Source organism: Tyto alba, unplaced genomic scaffold (assembly GCF_018691265.1).
Source record: "Tyto alba isolate M040663 unplaced genomic scaffold, T.alba_DEE_v4.0 Super-Scaffold_46, whole genome shotgun sequence".
Lineage (NCBI taxonomy): Eukaryota > Metazoa > Chordata > Aves > Strigiformes > Tytonidae > Tyto > Tyto alba.
Window position 1 is genome coordinate 8,538,496 of NW_024881322.1, and position 16,622 is coordinate 8,555,117.

The 16,622-nt window shown below is 37.3% G+C and overlaps 1 protein-coding gene across 4 annotated transcripts in view; it reads left to right on the plus strand.

The window, feature by feature from the left end:
* BBS9 (Bardet-Biedl syndrome 9) overlaps window positions 1-16,622 on the plus strand; it is a 306,857-nt gene that overhangs the window by 178,633 nt on the left and 111,602 nt on the right. For all 4 annotated transcript variants that reach the window (XM_042806281.1, XM_042806280.1, XM_042806282.1 and 1 more), the window contains one exon: window positions 13,535-13,645. In XM_042806281.1, the coding sequence (XP_042662215.1) occupies window positions 13,535-13,645 (111 nt within the window). The remainder of the gene's footprint in view (window positions 1-13,534; window positions 13,646-16,622) is intronic.

Here is a 16,622-nt window from a genome sequence, read left to right on the forward strand (position 1 = left end):
AACAGAGGAAGAAAGGAGGGGGGGAGGTGTGCTGGAGCAGAGACCCCCCTGTATCCTGTGGTGAGACGGCAGGGCGGCCCCCCCCACTGCCACCCATGGAGGTCTGTGGTAGAGCAGACGTTGATTTATGGCCTTCGAGGTTCCTCCTACAGCCAATTAAGGTGGCTTCACCTGAAGGAGGGTGGGTTCCTGTGGGAAGAAGCAGCCCCTGCTGTTGTAGTCCAGTGCTGGGAGGATTGCAGCACGCGGGGGTGTCCCATGTCAGAGCAGCTCGGGAAGGGCTGCAGCCCGTGGGAGGGACTCCGGTTGGAGAAAGTTGGTGCCCCACGCCGGAGCAGTGTGGGGAACGCTGCAGCCCGTGGGAGGGACTCATGTCAGAGAGGGTTTGTGGAGGACTGTCTCCTGTGAGAGGGGGACCACAATGGAGCAGGGGGAGAAGTTCCAGAAGCTCCCCCCATTGAGGATAGAAGAAGCTGCAGCACTGACTGCACCCCCCATTCCCTGCCCCTGCACCCTTGGGAATAGGAGGTAGAAATATCGGGAGCAGAACTGAGCCCGGGAAGAAGGGGAGGGATGGGGGGAGGTGTTCTCAAGATGTAGTGATACTTCTCACTGTCCTACTCTGTTAAGTATTTGTGTTGTTAGTGTCTGTAACAAGTCTGTGTTCTTTCTTTCTTCCCTTAATGGGTCTGCCTTTTGCCCGTGACCATAATGGGTGATTTGCCACTCCCTGTCCTACCTCAAATCCCAAGCTGGGCTTATTTTCTCCTTCTCAGTGCTGGGGGGGAGAAGAGGAAGTGAGCAGGTGCATGGTGCTCAGTTGCCCTCTGAGCTTAGACCATTGAGCCTTCTGCTTTATTTTCTCCTTCTCAGTGCTGGGGCGGAAGGGAGGAGTGAGCGGCTCTGTGGTGCTCAGTTGCCCTCTGAGCTCAAACCATGACAGTCCACCAAATCGTTTAAACCGTATCCACAGTTGCAAAAACCTAGCTTCATTTGAGACTGTTTTTAGACAGTAAAAGCCAATTTCAAATAATATTTAACTTGCCCTTCCAAACCAACTAGTGTTTACAGCCTAGAATTAGGGATTCTAGCATGTTCTTTTTGTCTAGTTCTGTAACATGCTGTACTGGGTTTACATGGCAAGGTTTGGTAGTGGGCGAGCTACAGGGTTGACTTCTGTCAGAAGGTGTGAGAAACTTCCCCTCTGTCCAACAGAGCCAATGCCAGCTGGCTCAAAGATGAACCCACTGTTGGCCAAGGGTGACAGCGGTAGCACCTCTGGGATAATGTATTTAAGAAGGGAAAAAACTGCTGGGCAACAGCAGCCAGAAGAGAAGAGTGAGAATGTGTGAGAGCAACAGCTCTGCGGACACCAAGGTCAGTGAAGGAGGGGCAGGAGGTGCTCCAGGCACCGGAGCAGAGATTCCACTTCGGGCCACGGTGAAGATCATGGTGAGGCAGGCTGTGCCTCCACAGCTCGTGGAGGTCAATGGTGGAGCAGATCCCCACCTGCACCCCATGGAAGTGGATGTGCCGAAAGGAGGCTGTGACCCCATGGAGAGCCTGCGCTGGAGCAGGCTCCTGGCAGGGCTTGTGACCCCGTGGGGGACCCACACTGGAGCAGCCTGTTCCTGAAGGGCTGCACCCCCTGGAAGGGACTCACGTTGGAGCAGTTTGTAGAGAACTGCAGCCTCTGGGAAGGACCCATGTTGGAGAAGTTCACGGAGGACTGTCTCCCGTGGAAGGGACCCCACGCTGGAGCAGGGGAAGAGAATGAGGCATAAGGAGCAACAGAGACGTGTGATGAATTGATTGCAACCCCTGTTCCTTGTTCCCCTGTGCCACTCAGGAAAGGAGGCAGAGAAAATTGGGAGTGAAGTTGAGCCCAGGAAGAAGGGAGGGATGAGGGAAGATGTTTTAAGATTTGGTTTTATTTCTCATTACACTACTCTGATTTGATTGGCAATAAATTAAATTAATTTCCCCAAGTCTGTTTTGCCCATGACAGCAATGGGTGAGTGATCTCCCTGTCCTTATCTTGACTCACCAGCCTTTCGTTGTATTTTCTCACCCTTGTCCAGCTGAAGAGGGGGAGTGATAGAGTGGATTTGGTGAGCACCTGCTGTCCAGCCAGGGTCAACCCACCACGCATGCATGTAGTGTTATTCAGTGCAGTTATAAACTACAAAAACATGTTTTAGACCTTGGGAAATTCTTTATTGTAGTTTAAAGCTCTAATTACCACCTGGATTGTTTATGGCTCTCATAAACAAGCCGAGCTTGTTGCTGAAAAGCCTCTATATTGATAAATCTGTCACTTAGGTATCACTGAATTCTCCTTGAAAAAAACTCTAAAGATTTATATCATTAAATGAGAAGAAAGTTGTTCTATTTAGGAAGTCTAAAATGTTCGTCTTCACAATTGAGGAAAGGTTGATCATTCCATACTACACTGTGGGGAAAATGGCACATTTGAGGCAAATAGAGGATCAGATGTTTCGTTAATCAAATATAGATAGTCTTCAGAAATTCTATAGGGTAGATACTGTAGGTAGTAAATAATAAATTCAAATAGTGTGACAAAATTTGTCTTTAAATGACGGGTTTTTATGCATAAGATCTCATTTATAATTTCCATTGTGAATCATAGGGAGAACACTGAAACTGAGACCCAGTCATGTTGCTGTTTTTTCCTATGCATAAAGTGCTGTGTTATGAAGCATGCATATGTTAGATAAGATTACTGATGAGAAGAGATTTTCTATTATGCTCAAAGAAGGTCAGAGTGTAGTGGTACACAACAAACCTGTGATTTTGTTCCCTAAGATAAATGAGGAAAAAAAAAAAATCCACTTTTTGACACTTACATTATTTCACATCATTACTTCATTTTGATGTTATGAAATACTCTCAAAAGACCCTTTGGTCAGCCCACCCTCTTCTTGCTGCATGCCCAAGAGCTTTTTTAGGCTACCACATCTACTGGAAGACATTTCTTTCACGAAGTCCTGCATCACCAGCTTTCTCACCAGCACAAAAGCAAAGTGTGGAGAACTGTTGCTCTTTAGAGATGCCATATAAGATATACTGTGTTGTAGTTATTGCAGAAATATTGAAGTCCTGCACTTATGTGGAACGGAGTGCCTCCTCCTTGGTATACACTTGGGTTGCATTACCTGTTTTCATGTTTAAGAATGGAGGACTTGTGAAAGGAAGGCTTAGGTGGGGCCTCAGACCTCTTGAAGATGCCTGATGATAGTCGAAAAGGAAGTGGAGGGAAGTCAGAACACTGAAAACTTGTGTGATGTATAACATGGTAGAAACTCTTTTTCTGTGTCATATCGGAACAGGTTGCCCAGAGAGGTGTTGGAATCTCTCTTTTGGAGACACTTGGATCTCCTTGTGATGAGTCCCAGAGCAACCTGATCTAGCTGGTCCTGCTCTGGTTAGGAGGTTGGGTTAAGAAACCTTCAGATGTCCCTTGCAACAGATTACTTTGTGACTCTCATGGTTGGCCTTTGTGCATTTTACTGTTGTGTTTTCATCTAGATGAGTTTCTACATCTGATGTATTACACAACTTCAGGTGTACCTTTGTGCCAGCACAGGGGAGATAATGGGGACCAGAAAATAGGATGATAGAATGAGCTTCTTATTTTATTCAAAGTTCACATGGCTACCTTAAAATAGTTGCAAAGCTGCACCTTAAGATTCAGTTTTATCACTAGAGGAGAAAGAAATGTTTTTACTTTAAAAAAAGAGGTATACAGGCATAGAACAATATTATACAAATCAGGAAAAAGCAGCTCTATACTTGTTTCATTGTTTCATCTCTCTCTTTTTTTTTTTTTTTTTTTTTTTTTTCTCCTCTGATTGGTGTGATTGTGGAAAGCAATCTGTAAAATTCTGTCATTTCAATTCATTCTTCTCTCCAGGTTCAGGTTATTTGTCTAATACTTTTAGTTGTATTTTGAATAGCATATATGAACCTTTAGTCTTTAGATTGCTTTGTATAGTTTCCGTGCAGATGAAGTAGACATTTCTAAATTCTGTTTTATTTAAACTATGGATTACAAAATTCATGTTTAGTTTGACATAGACTGTCTTTAGCATGTACTAAAGTTGTACAAAACCAAGAAAAATGTGATTTGGAGGGGAAGATAAGTATGTGCTACCTTTGTTGTACAACTTTCACTTTGTACTTTAGCAGAATTCAGGATAGCCAGTCAGAGTTACAAAAACAGGTTTTTTTTTTTTTTTAAATGAGTAACCCCTTGTTCCAGTCATGCTACAAGATGATCCTTAAAAACTATAGAGTTGATAGAATTAAATAATAATAAAGCATAAAAGTACCTGACTGAGAGCATCTCTGCATTGTGCTTGGTCTGTCACTGTCATCTTGGACAGTAGTTGCAATGTCAGCTTTTAAATAAGGTGAAACAGAACAGTGAATCCTGTGTCTTCCCATATAAAAAGCCACTTTGTTTCAGACATAGCACTTTGTTGTAAAAACAGACCTTGCTTTTTACCAAAAAGAGCAGGTTGGATTTGAACACAGTTTTCCCTAAATATCCATTAACTTCTAGTGGATGTAATTAATTTGATGACATTAGCCAAATTGAGTCTTTCCCTCCTATCTGAAAAGTTCAGTGCCAAGGTTCTCCCAAATTATTAGGGGGTTTTGGGACCGTGGTTTCTCATACCTTCAGATACCTTGTGTTTGGTAGAAAGGTACTAGGCAGTTTTGTAAAGTCAGTTCTCTTTAAGGTTTATCATGTGAAGCACCCCAGTCTCCTGGCTACTTTTGAAAATACTTGCAGAAGATACTATATAAAATGTTTGCTTATATGAACTAAGTCCTTCATTCTTAAACAAGAAGAAAGGTCCAAAGTAACCCCAGTAATAGAACATCACTTTTGTCTTTCAAATGTATCATTTGTATAACATTTGAATGCTATTGGTGTTAGTAAAATTGCATGATTTACACAGACATAGGTGTAGTACTAGTGAAATAGGGAAATACCATGCAGTTTGCAGAGTAAAATTTGCCGAAAGGAGGTTCTTTTAAACAAAGGAAAAAATTCTGTCAGCAGGATAAGATGGAATTTTAAAGTATCATGTACAGTTCTGTGCTCAGTTCCTCCAAATAAGCTAGATCAATTGAATGGCATTATAATACTAAATGGAGCCAAAGTTACTGTTTTTTGATTCCTCCTAAAATCAATCCCAGAGATTTTAATTGCATAAAGGTTTGAACTAACACAAGGTGATACTTGTATTTATTTGATCAGGGGAGTATATAGGAGATGAAGTATTAAATACTACTGGGATTAACGTAAACATAAGTAACGTATGTTTCTTATTGTAGTACTGGAACAAAGGTAGGTTATTGTAATTTGATTTGTTCTTAGCTCATCGTAAAATTAATAAAAATCATACTTGGTTATTAATTAAAAGTGACTTTTTTTAGACTAAACAAATACAATGTTACTCAGCATTTACATGTTATATACAAATCTGATATTTGGGTACAATTGAGAAAGTAGAAATTTTCATTACATGAAAAAAATGTGCTATCTTTGATAAGATTAACAGAAAAGCAAGTATTTTCAAAAAAGGTTGCATTTCAAGTGTGGAAGGGATCTTCTGCATTATAAAAAGGAGTATTCTCTTTCTCTCTTATGAATACTTTGTTTTCCTAGACTCCTATCTTGGAAAGGCACCAGGTAGATGTTTATTGGGTTTATTTCAGTAATGTTAAAAGCGGATGCTTGTATCCATGTTTGTTTCATCACTTGAGTTGCTTATTTCCTCTTAAATACAATGTCTGATTACTAGTATTAAATTTCAGCACTTGGCATTTTATATTTTATAGTCCAGTGTCTCTCCAAATGTAAATTTAGTAAGTTTGCTTGCCAAGTACTTTTAGGAAGCAGAATTGTCAGGACTAGACATAAGTGTTTACATATCACTGCTGGATTTTTAATGAAATATTTTTAATGATACTTTGGTCCCAGAATCTCTACATTTTTTATTTTACATTGTGAACTGATGGTGTACTTCCTACAGCTGGTTAAAATAGCCAGGTAGCCTATTTTTTGTTGTGTCTCCTATTCCTTTTGAATGCTGTGAAAATATTGTTAGATAAATAGAGAATAATAATTTATTAATGTCCTAATAATTAGATAACTACTCATCATTAGATAACAGATAATAGGATAATTTCAGAATACTAATAGACAAATCTATATCTGCACTGTTCTGTATTCTTTCTGTCTTCTATTTGGAGGGGGTGGAAGGGCGAGTCATGTGTCAATAAGGTAATTGATTCCTGTATGGTCTTAGTAACCTTCAGCTGAATTTTTCCAGGTTTATTTAATCTGTCATGAACATAGTAACAACGATTGACCACAGTATTCCAGATGTTTTACCAGTGCCTTGTTCAGTAGTATTACCGCTTTCTTTATCATTGTTTGGAACATTGTCAGGTGAATTTCAGAATTACATTCACCTTTCTCCTGATCAACACACTGGAGCCTTTTTCTTTGACCATCCTGTGATTATTTCTATGGGTTTTCTGTATTTTTTTGTGTTTCTATAACACTACCATTTCTGATAATACTAGTCACTCTCATAATATTAAAGCAACCACAATTGCTATTGAAATCTGGTTTTGGTACTCTGTAGCTAAAATTTGACATTTTGTGTGCTAAACTACTTGATAATCCTTTTCCAAATTGATCATTTCTGTAGTCCATCACAATAGTGCTATGAAGTATTACTCTACCACTTTAATTTTGCCTTTCTGAGCAACATATATCCTTCAGTACCTACATTTGAATCCCAGCTACTAGTCCACTGTCTTCTGTTATCCACAGTATATCTGATATTGCATCTGATGTCAGTAGTTTTTGTTCCTGTATTCCCTTGCCTAAAATCACCCATTAGTGTACATCTCAAATGCTTTTTCTTTGATTTCACTCAGTTTCTGATCCCTCATTAACTGTTTCTTTCTGACTTCTGTTCATCAAGGCTGTCTCAAGCATCCAAAAGACCCTGCATAACAAGGCTTCATACAGCAAATTACAGTATCTTTTATTTCATGTTCGTAGTGGGGATAAAAATCCAGTTTCACTAACCTGCATTACTGAGCTTCCTCTTGTTGTTAAGAGCTTGTAAACAGTGTTTTGCTTAGGTCAATATCCCTTACTCTCCTTGCAGGTAAATTGCTGTCTGTTCCTCTGAACCAGTCAAGCAATACTCACCTTGAAAGTCTTGCGGTATGATTGTGTGACAGAACACTTTTGTAACTCATAGGTTACGAAACTGCAAAGCATGCCTCAAACAGTTACTGTCTCTTCAACTTCTGACTGACAAGGAATGAGGACTTGTTTTTTCTTCACTAATAAGTCCAAAATTTGTGTGTGTATACGTATTACTGAGTCAATGCAATAAATACAACCTCTACAGAGTTGGAAGAATGTCCTACTGAAACCAAAATACTAGGTATAAAATTATTTATATGTTTCATATATATCTGTATCATAATACATATATATGCATATTTATGTGCACAAAATTAATTTATATATGTAAGCCAAAACTAATAATGACAAAACCCTTGCATATTCCTCTTGCTTCTCAAAGGGGTAGCATGAAACTGAGTTTGTTACTAAATGAAGAATGCTATCCTGAAAATATGTTGATGACTGTTTTCTGTAACTTCTGCTGCTGTATTTAAGCATTTTGAAAGAAAACCTTTTCTAGTTATGCTAGATGAAAGCTACACTTAGTGGTACACTAAATATGGGGAAGATGATATGAGACCCAGTCAACAAAAACCACCAGGTGTTATGTGAGGCAGTGTACTCTGAAAAATACAATGATTTTTATTGTTATCGTGTTTGTCAAGAGTTGATATTCCCCTTGAAAAGTTCTTGTTATAAGCTGAATTTTTTTATGCTGTTACATAAACACAGATGGAAGTTCTCCAAACAACAAAACTCAGTAACAATTACTTCTTCCAACACACACCAGAATACAGAGAATGTTTTTCATCTAGTCTGTGCTCATCAGGTGAATAGGTTGTTGGGTGGTACAGTACACTTATGTGGTTGAAGCACAGCTATCATCATTCATCCTTTGTTCGTAGTAACAAATTGCTTCTGGTAGATATTGAATGGCATTATAGTTTATATATATAGTTTAATGTTATTGCATTCTCAGTCCTGCGTTAGTGAGGGTACTACTGAATGTTGACTTTGATTGTGTTCTTGGCTGAATGTCCAATAATGCTTCTTTAATGAAAACAGCTGTTAGATCTGTTCTTAGCAATGTGTTTCCCGATGCCATTCGTATGACTTGCATACCACATGCACAGAACTTCGTCCTGGAAGAATGGCCAAGACACTTTGACAGTTTAAACAGCATAGTTACTCCCATAAAGAGGTTATACTGCCAAAGTATGCTGAACTTCTTAAGTCAAGATTTTAGGAATTCAGGCATGTTCAAAATATTTGAACATGCTATAAGCTCAAACAGAAGACACACAATTGATGCAAGTTACCTCTGCATAGCTCTCAATGCAAATAGTGGCAACTTACTATAGGACAAGCTATGTAATTTATGAATTTCAAGTTTTGTTAGTCAACATTTCAGTAAAATAATGATAAAGCAGAACAACAGTTTGGTGTGTCACTGTGTACTCCCACTGAAAATATGTTTTGGTGATCTTCAGGGACCTTGGACTGCATGTTCAGTTGGTATGATTTTTCATTAATTTATTGTTCTAATGAAATATAATACAGAAATATTTTCCATAGTTTCATAGAATTTGGTTCTGTCAAATCAGGCATAAACCAATGGAATTTTGTGACCGTACAGTTGTAGCCACACTATTAGACCTAAGTGCTGTGTTCTGAAACATATAACTGATTAATTAGCCACTATACATTTTGCTAGTAAATACCTGAACTAAATCTGGACTGTTTTCTACTGTGAATTGGAACCGTGTTCATTATTGAACACTTACTTAGAAAAAAAATCCTTCTTTTTCCTTCTCTTTTCTTTCTCTTTCTCCTTACACTTTGCATTGGAAATATGCTTGCGTTCCTGGAATGTGTCTATTGTGTTCCTGGTATGTGAATAAATGTTCCCTGGACCTCATTATACCCTCAAATATGTATTGTTTTCTTTTATAGCTTTTATTGTTTTATCTTCCTTCTAAAAAGCAGCAATAGCACTCTCTTTCTACAGAACCTGAATGCGGTATTTATCTCAGCAGGCAATCTACTTTCTGATGGGCAGATATTAATAACATTTACAGGACTTGAATAAATGTAGCTAGCAGAATCAGTAGAAATAACTGATTATTAGAAAGAATAATCTCTGATGCCTTAAACTGTATTTTTAGTATACACTTCCCTAAAAATTATGGATAGCACAGAAAACCCAACTGCATATGGGTTTGCATATAGTTTTGAAATCTCTATGAAATAATTTTGCTGTTTAGATTATCTCCATTGTATAATGGGTATACACATGGATGACAAAAACTTCTATTTAGAGATCTTCCTGCTCACCTTTTGACTCTCTTGCTGCCAAAGACTGCTTAGGAAGCTTTTTTTTCTTCTTTCTGTAGACTCTTATAAGAGTTAATTCCAGAGGAAAATGGAAACTTTATTCGTAGCTTAGATCATGATTGAGTAGAAGAGAAAGAGGAAACGCAAATAGTCTTTCCCTCAAAGTGCCTTTTCATTTTTTAGATGTATACTACTTTTGTTTTCCTGTTTTTCAACTTCTAGAGCCATGTTAAAAAGTGCAAAAACATGGTGATAGGAACCTGTATGAAAACTGTCAGTACTTAATTTTTGTTCAGTATGTATTATATGTTTATGTTTCCTTTGGGTGTGGGTGTCTTTTTCCAACTTAAGAACCAAATGTGTTACAAAAACAGATTTAGTGAAAATAAACAAGAGAAGTCTCATTTCCTTTGGTGAACAAAGTTCACAATTAGCTTGACTGTAATTTTATGTGTGTTGTACCCTATCAAACAGTTTCGCTGACCAAAGCTTGCTTTCTTGGTTTTATCACAACTGATAAAAGATCTATGATGTCAGACAAGAATTTAGCTACACAGAAAAGGGGGGAAGAGTGGGTCAAATGTAATAACATATTCTAGATGTTATTCTTGCCAACAATTAATGGGGAAATTCATTTTATGAAGCACTGTTTACAGACTGACATCTGGAAAACTTCTCAACTTGGATTATTTCCAGAGTGGAGATTTATGTACTACTATTCCTGCCTCTCTTTCCCCCCTTTTCCTTAAATATTTCACTTTTCTGATGTGTACTACTCAATTATCAATGAATGTGAATTATTCTGTTGCTGTGATTTCTTTTAGGGTTCCAAGTGAATAAAAGTTGTAAATGCTTGCTGAAATGGAGATTCAGTAGATACTTTCTGAAATTTATCCAGAGATATACAAGAATTCAGAGAAGGTTTTTTTGCTTAAAGTAAAGGTTCTGCGCGTCTCTGACCAGGGAAGTCAGTGTAGATACCCTCAATAGAACCCCTGCAGTATGAAATTAAAAAGTTTAGAGGAAAGGTTCTTTTTTTCAGATAGCTGTCCTTCGGAGTTGTAAAATGTTTTTTAATTGCAAAATCATGCTCTACTGTGGTTTAAATATTATATTCAGTCGTGTATATTTGTGCCTTATCCAGTGTATTTTTTAGTTTAGTGAAAGTTTACAATTTACTTTGAAAATTTTGTTTCTTTCAGTGTGACAATTTTCTTAGTGTGATCTCCACTTTTTTCTTCCTGTGGGGAATCATAGCATATTTTCAAGGGTATCCCTCATTATCTTGAGGATGGATACCTGTACCTGTTGGAGCAACAAAATGGAATTTGCCGTTGGTTCCACTGGAAGAATCAGAGACCACTTATTTTGATGCAGGTTGATGTATAGATGAGCTTACAGTCATTCTACCTAGTCTTAGGCATCTGAACAAGCTAAGGGACATAGTTCAGCAAATTCTAGTAGTTTCTTCAGTTATAAGGTAATACTGATATTAAAAGAGTAAGATAGAAATGTGGGGGCACAAAGACCTTGATCATGTAAGCCTTGTTCCCTCAAAAGAGTAAAAATATCACTATTATATTGCTTTCTTGTCTGGTCATTCCTTTAAATAATTATTGGTGCAAGAGTCCTTGTGAAATCCTGCCCCACTAAGAACAGTGCTCTCTGCACATGAAACATGCCTTTATGAAGCAACAGTATTTAAAAAACAATTCATTGGGAACTGTTATTAGTATTGTTGCAGAAGTAAGAGTAACCACTACTCTTGAGTCTGATACTATTGCTTTGTGTATTCTTTCTACTCTTTCTATGTCAAATAGTCTGTAACGTTTCAGTCCTCATTCTCTGTCAAGAAAATCAAGTTATGGAAGAAGTGAATTTTGCTTTTAATTTTAATAAATTTTGATAGTATCAGATGACAAATAAATCTTAACAAATCTATCACATCAAAATCAAGAGCAGGAAGTCTTGTTTCCTTTCAGCATATAGTGTGTTGTGCCTAAGGGCAAATAGACTTTTTCCAACTCTTATTCAGCTACTATCAGCGTTGATGACTAATGTAATATTTTGGCATTAAAAGCCATCAATTCTCAAGGCTATGTAAATTATCGAGTTTCAGGTTTTACATTAGGTGAACACTATAAAAAATCTTTTATTTCTATGTAGAAATGCAATAGACGCTAATTTACTAGGCGAGTTTTCACCCATGCTGTTAGAAAATGTAAAACCTTTTAAAATGTATGATGCCATCCTTTATTGTTCTTCTGTGCAAGAAACCTTAATTTTGGGTCCTGTATTTGCAGATTACTGTTCAATAGGGTAGATTTTATCTGAAGAATATGAATGAAAAATATTTAAATTGTCTTTTAAAGCAGTGGTTTCCATTTCATTCAATCTCATAGTTTATATTTTAGTCACAATTTGCAAATGGGAACAGAAGCATTAGTTTACTGATATTTATTTTCATTTAGGGTGTAGGTATATTTAATGCAATGTCAGACATTGCCCCGGTGTTACAGTATTTTAACAGGAAGATATTTTTCTAATTTCCCATTTTCTCCCTCATTTTCATAGCAGGTACCCTAAATATCTGAAGCTGTTATGGGCCAAAAGTCTGCACATTGTTGACATGTTCACTCCTAACCTTACATTCTAACTGAAAAAATTTCCTTGCTCTAAATCAAATATAAACCCCATGCTGTATCTTATACTTTCTGTTGGGATGTATATAGAATATAGTAGCTTGTGTCTTTCCTCTTCCTTAGGAACAAAGGTTGATATATCAGTTCTTGAGCTGGTAGGAGTGTGTGTTTTCACAGGATTCACTGGAGTGAACAACTGCAGCTCTTCTACTTGGGGATGCAACCTTATTTTTAACAACTGTTCTACTCATTTAGTTTGTTGCTGCAAATTGGATACACCCATTGTGAGGCCTGGAGTAGAACATATATTTTTCAAAATAGAACAGCTCTGACATAAAGGTGAAAAGTCTGTGCTCTTCACTGGGAGTTAATGTGCTGTTTATAAACACGTGCTTTCAGAACACAATAAGTACATGGATTTGTTTGCTTGCTAATGGTGATCCTTGGAGAGCTATGAGAAAGAGATGCAGCTCAGCTGTGTACTGTATTGTTGACAATGTTTGCTGTGGATCAGTGACATGTCCTCCAAAGTCCTGATCACAGCTGTTTTGAAATTAATTTACATCAACCTATTCCACTGCAAGCTACTTGCGGCTATCTTCAGGTGATACTGCTACTAGATTGTCCCTCTCTTCATATTTTAAACATAAGCCTTTAAACATATTTGAAGAGAAAGCTTAAAGTCATTGTGTTCTCTAATGAACTACTCAGAAAGTAACATTGCAAAATACAAAGAGTCAATTATACCTTTCATCTTAAGATCACTGATGAGAAAGCCACTGTCAGTGCAGTGTGCTATCGAACAGTGAAAGTGTCCCTGTGCTTCAATATCTCTAGCACTAAGTAATAAAAATACTGTATTTAATAGCCCATCCAAAAAAATATCATCATATGTCATTCTCTATGGCAAGCTAACAATCTTCATAAGTTTTGTTGACTTTGTAAAGTTATTTCATTCACACTTAATTACTTATATTACAAAACTAGCTCCCAGTAATCTGATATTTAACAGAGATCATGTTATTTCTATCTTCTATGTGGAACCAGTTTTACATATTCTGTGGTCTTAATGTATTAAAATTTTTTTTTCAAACCAGCGTTATTAGTAGAGAGAAGTCATTAAGGCATACTCAGCCTTCTGAGCCATGCTAGTAGTTTTCTTTAACGAACATTTCCATGATGTGAAAGTAAAGACTATTTCAGTTTTATATGTTCCTGTCAAATAATTTATCACCTCTTTTCCTTAATTATGCACTGGTGATTTTGTTTTGTTACATAAACACCACATTAAGGTTCTTCCATTTTCAACTAGGTGGCTGTACTACAATCCCAGAGTCTGATTTAGAGGAAAGGACAGCTATACCAGGCTCCACAGCAACATTTCCCACTCACGGGCAGATCACAAAGCAGAAATCCAAGCCCGGTAAGAAAACGAAAACTATGTTGTTTTACTTAGAGCTGTATAGCTCATCTTTTTCAGAATGCTTATGGACAGATTAAACAAATGACATGTATTTCAGTCTTTGTTAGCATAATTTTCAATTTTGCTCATGATAATGGTACAATGTGTAGGATTCTGAGTTTATTCATCTTCGTCTATCAAGAATAGTTAAATTGTAGAGATCAGTCTTTGAATTATATAACCTCACAGTTGAAAGGTTTTATGCTACATAATACTTGGATGAGATTCTTGCAGGTTTTATTCACAACCTCTTCCATAGAGGCAACATGAAACTGAGGACATTTTGGCATAATAAAGGCTTTTTTTTCTGCAGTATGGTGGTTAGACTTCATGCCAGCTGATTAAAATATGGTCATTACTTATCTTTTGTGGGGAGACTTCCTAGAATTTCAGAAAAATATTATTGGATATAATAAAATTAAATTATACTGGCTATAAAATATACTGCATACAGTGATGACACGTTTTCTGGAAAGGCTTCATGCTGCCGGGAACTGTGATATAGTGTTAACATATTTTAAAAGCAGCATTGTAAAGTAGTGCATTGCAGTTTAATAAAGTGCCTGGTAAACTCTCTGGCTTTGACTGCAGCTATTTCCCATTTTGTTTACTAAATTGTACCTTCGCTCCTCTTTTCCGCCTTTGTTGTCTGATCTTTTTCTGTAATATTTTTTTTAAATATATTTGAATGTTTTTTGTAAATCAGATGTGTTCATTATAGATGGGTGTTGAAGTTAAGAGCAGCAGCTTAGAGATTGCAACCAACAATAGTCAGAAATAGACAGAAAGTCCTTATACATCTGCAAAAAACAGTTAACTGTGGGTTTAAAATACATTCATATGTTTGTTTGCCCAGTTAACTTGGATAGACAGGCAGTGGGTCAGAATGTATAGTTAATTCCAATAGCAGAATTTAAATTAGCAAATTTTTATTAGTAGGCAGGGAAGAAGGATATCTAATGCAGCAATGTGTAATGCCACAGTGTAACATGAAACTCCAAAATGAGTATCTGCTCACAAAACCAACCTCAAAAATCCACTGAAGGTCTAGAGATCTGAATTTTCTAGAGTGCTAGTTACTTGCAGTTCTCATGGACTTCAGGTCATAAGAAGGGAAGCTGTCAAACTTGACGTATATATAGTTTAACCTTTGTAATCTGGATATATTAAGTGCCCTCCTGGTAATGGAAAAGTATATTGTCTCTCTGATATAGGATACAATCATGATAAAATTCCAACTTCAGGCAACTAGACCAATAAATCAAAAATATATGGCAGGCCATCGCTTTTCTTTGTCTGATGCTCCATTCTTCTGATCAAGCACATTTTTGTTCTTCAGTGGATAGTGTTCTGCTATGTTTAAATAACTTGATTGCTGAAAAGACTAGCATGAGAGAAAGAGTGTGGAAGTGTATTCATGAGATCCAGAAACAGCAGCATGGGGACCTGCATAACCTACTATAAGTCTTAGCCTGCGATAAAAATTGAGACTTACATCACATAGCTGGCGGTTGTTACTTTGTAACTATAAAAGACAGAATGAAAATTTTGAAAGCTTTAAAAAAGTATTTAAGTTTACGGCCATGTATTATACCAGTGAATTTAATTAATTCATGGTAAGAATTGACTGCCATCTGCCAGTGCTGCAATACAGAGAGCACCTAGAATATCTGCCACTGAGCTGTCTGGAAATTCTAATTGCTGCAAGTGTAAGAGCCAAGGGAGCTACTTAAACCATAAGGTAACACTAGGCATGAAATCACAGCACTGCAGTGTTTTTCTGTACATGATATTTTTGGACTGAGTTCTTGCTTAGGCACCAGAGACTACAGCAAGACCATGGTGGTTACAATGAGCCCTCATAGAATATTTGTCGTGTCTTATGTACCTTTTTTTGAGTTTGCATTCAATTCAGTTAACTTGAATGTCCAGTCAATAAGAGAAGAAAGTGACAAAGTAGAGTAAAAATTATTTTGCTTGCTATATCTTCCTCCATTTCCCGAGGGAGTTCAAGATAGATTTTGGTTATAAATTGAGAGGTTTTGCTTTCTTCTTGTAGATGTCTTTTGTTATTCATATCTCTAGCTATAGGTGTAGTTTAATGGCAATACAAAATTATCCTGTCCTTAGAGAGTTTTCTGTGTTTAGTTAATGTTTTTCACTGGGTTATATCAGCTGAACCGATATGCCATGCCTAAGCTTCTTCATGTTCTTTACCAAAAAATCCCTATAGTTTAGTGACAGAGGTTTAAATGGATAAAAATAGATTGAGGCTACAACACCAAATAGTTCAAAACTAAAGAGAAAAACCAGGGTCTCTTTAGCTGTAGTTTAGTATGATCATGGGTGCAATGGCCGATATCCTTGTGTAGGAAACTTGAAGAGAAACATCTCTAGTAACAGGCTGCATTCACAGAGGAAAATGGAAATCAAAGAAGTAAAATGACCTGATCACATTAGAATATTCCAAAGGACTCTGTAGATCATGGGAGACCTTCAGCTGAATGCAAGGGACTGCCATCCATTGACATGCAGTAAGAAGTGTAGTTACATACTTGTTCCATCTGGTGCCAGACCAATTCTCAACAACAGGATTTTGTACAGATTGAATTCCATTAATAGTTATACACAATGTAGGGGCAGGGGAAGGAGTAATGAAGTTGCCTTAGTGGGAGCACATGTATATGTGTATCAGAACAAAGGGTAAGATCTGATTTCTCCCACAGAGTGCTGGATTAGGACAAAACTTAAGCAGTTCTCGAAAGTACAATTGTAGAGGTAGAAAACCAAAGCAGAATGAAGTGCCTTATCTACTGAAAAGAAGTGTAAGACCTGAATTGCAGAGGTCTCAGCAAGAAGCAGTGGGAATTCCTCACAGAGACAGAAAGAAACAAGTCCTCTCAGAGGTGTGCTGTACTTGGACACCCTTGCTTATAGT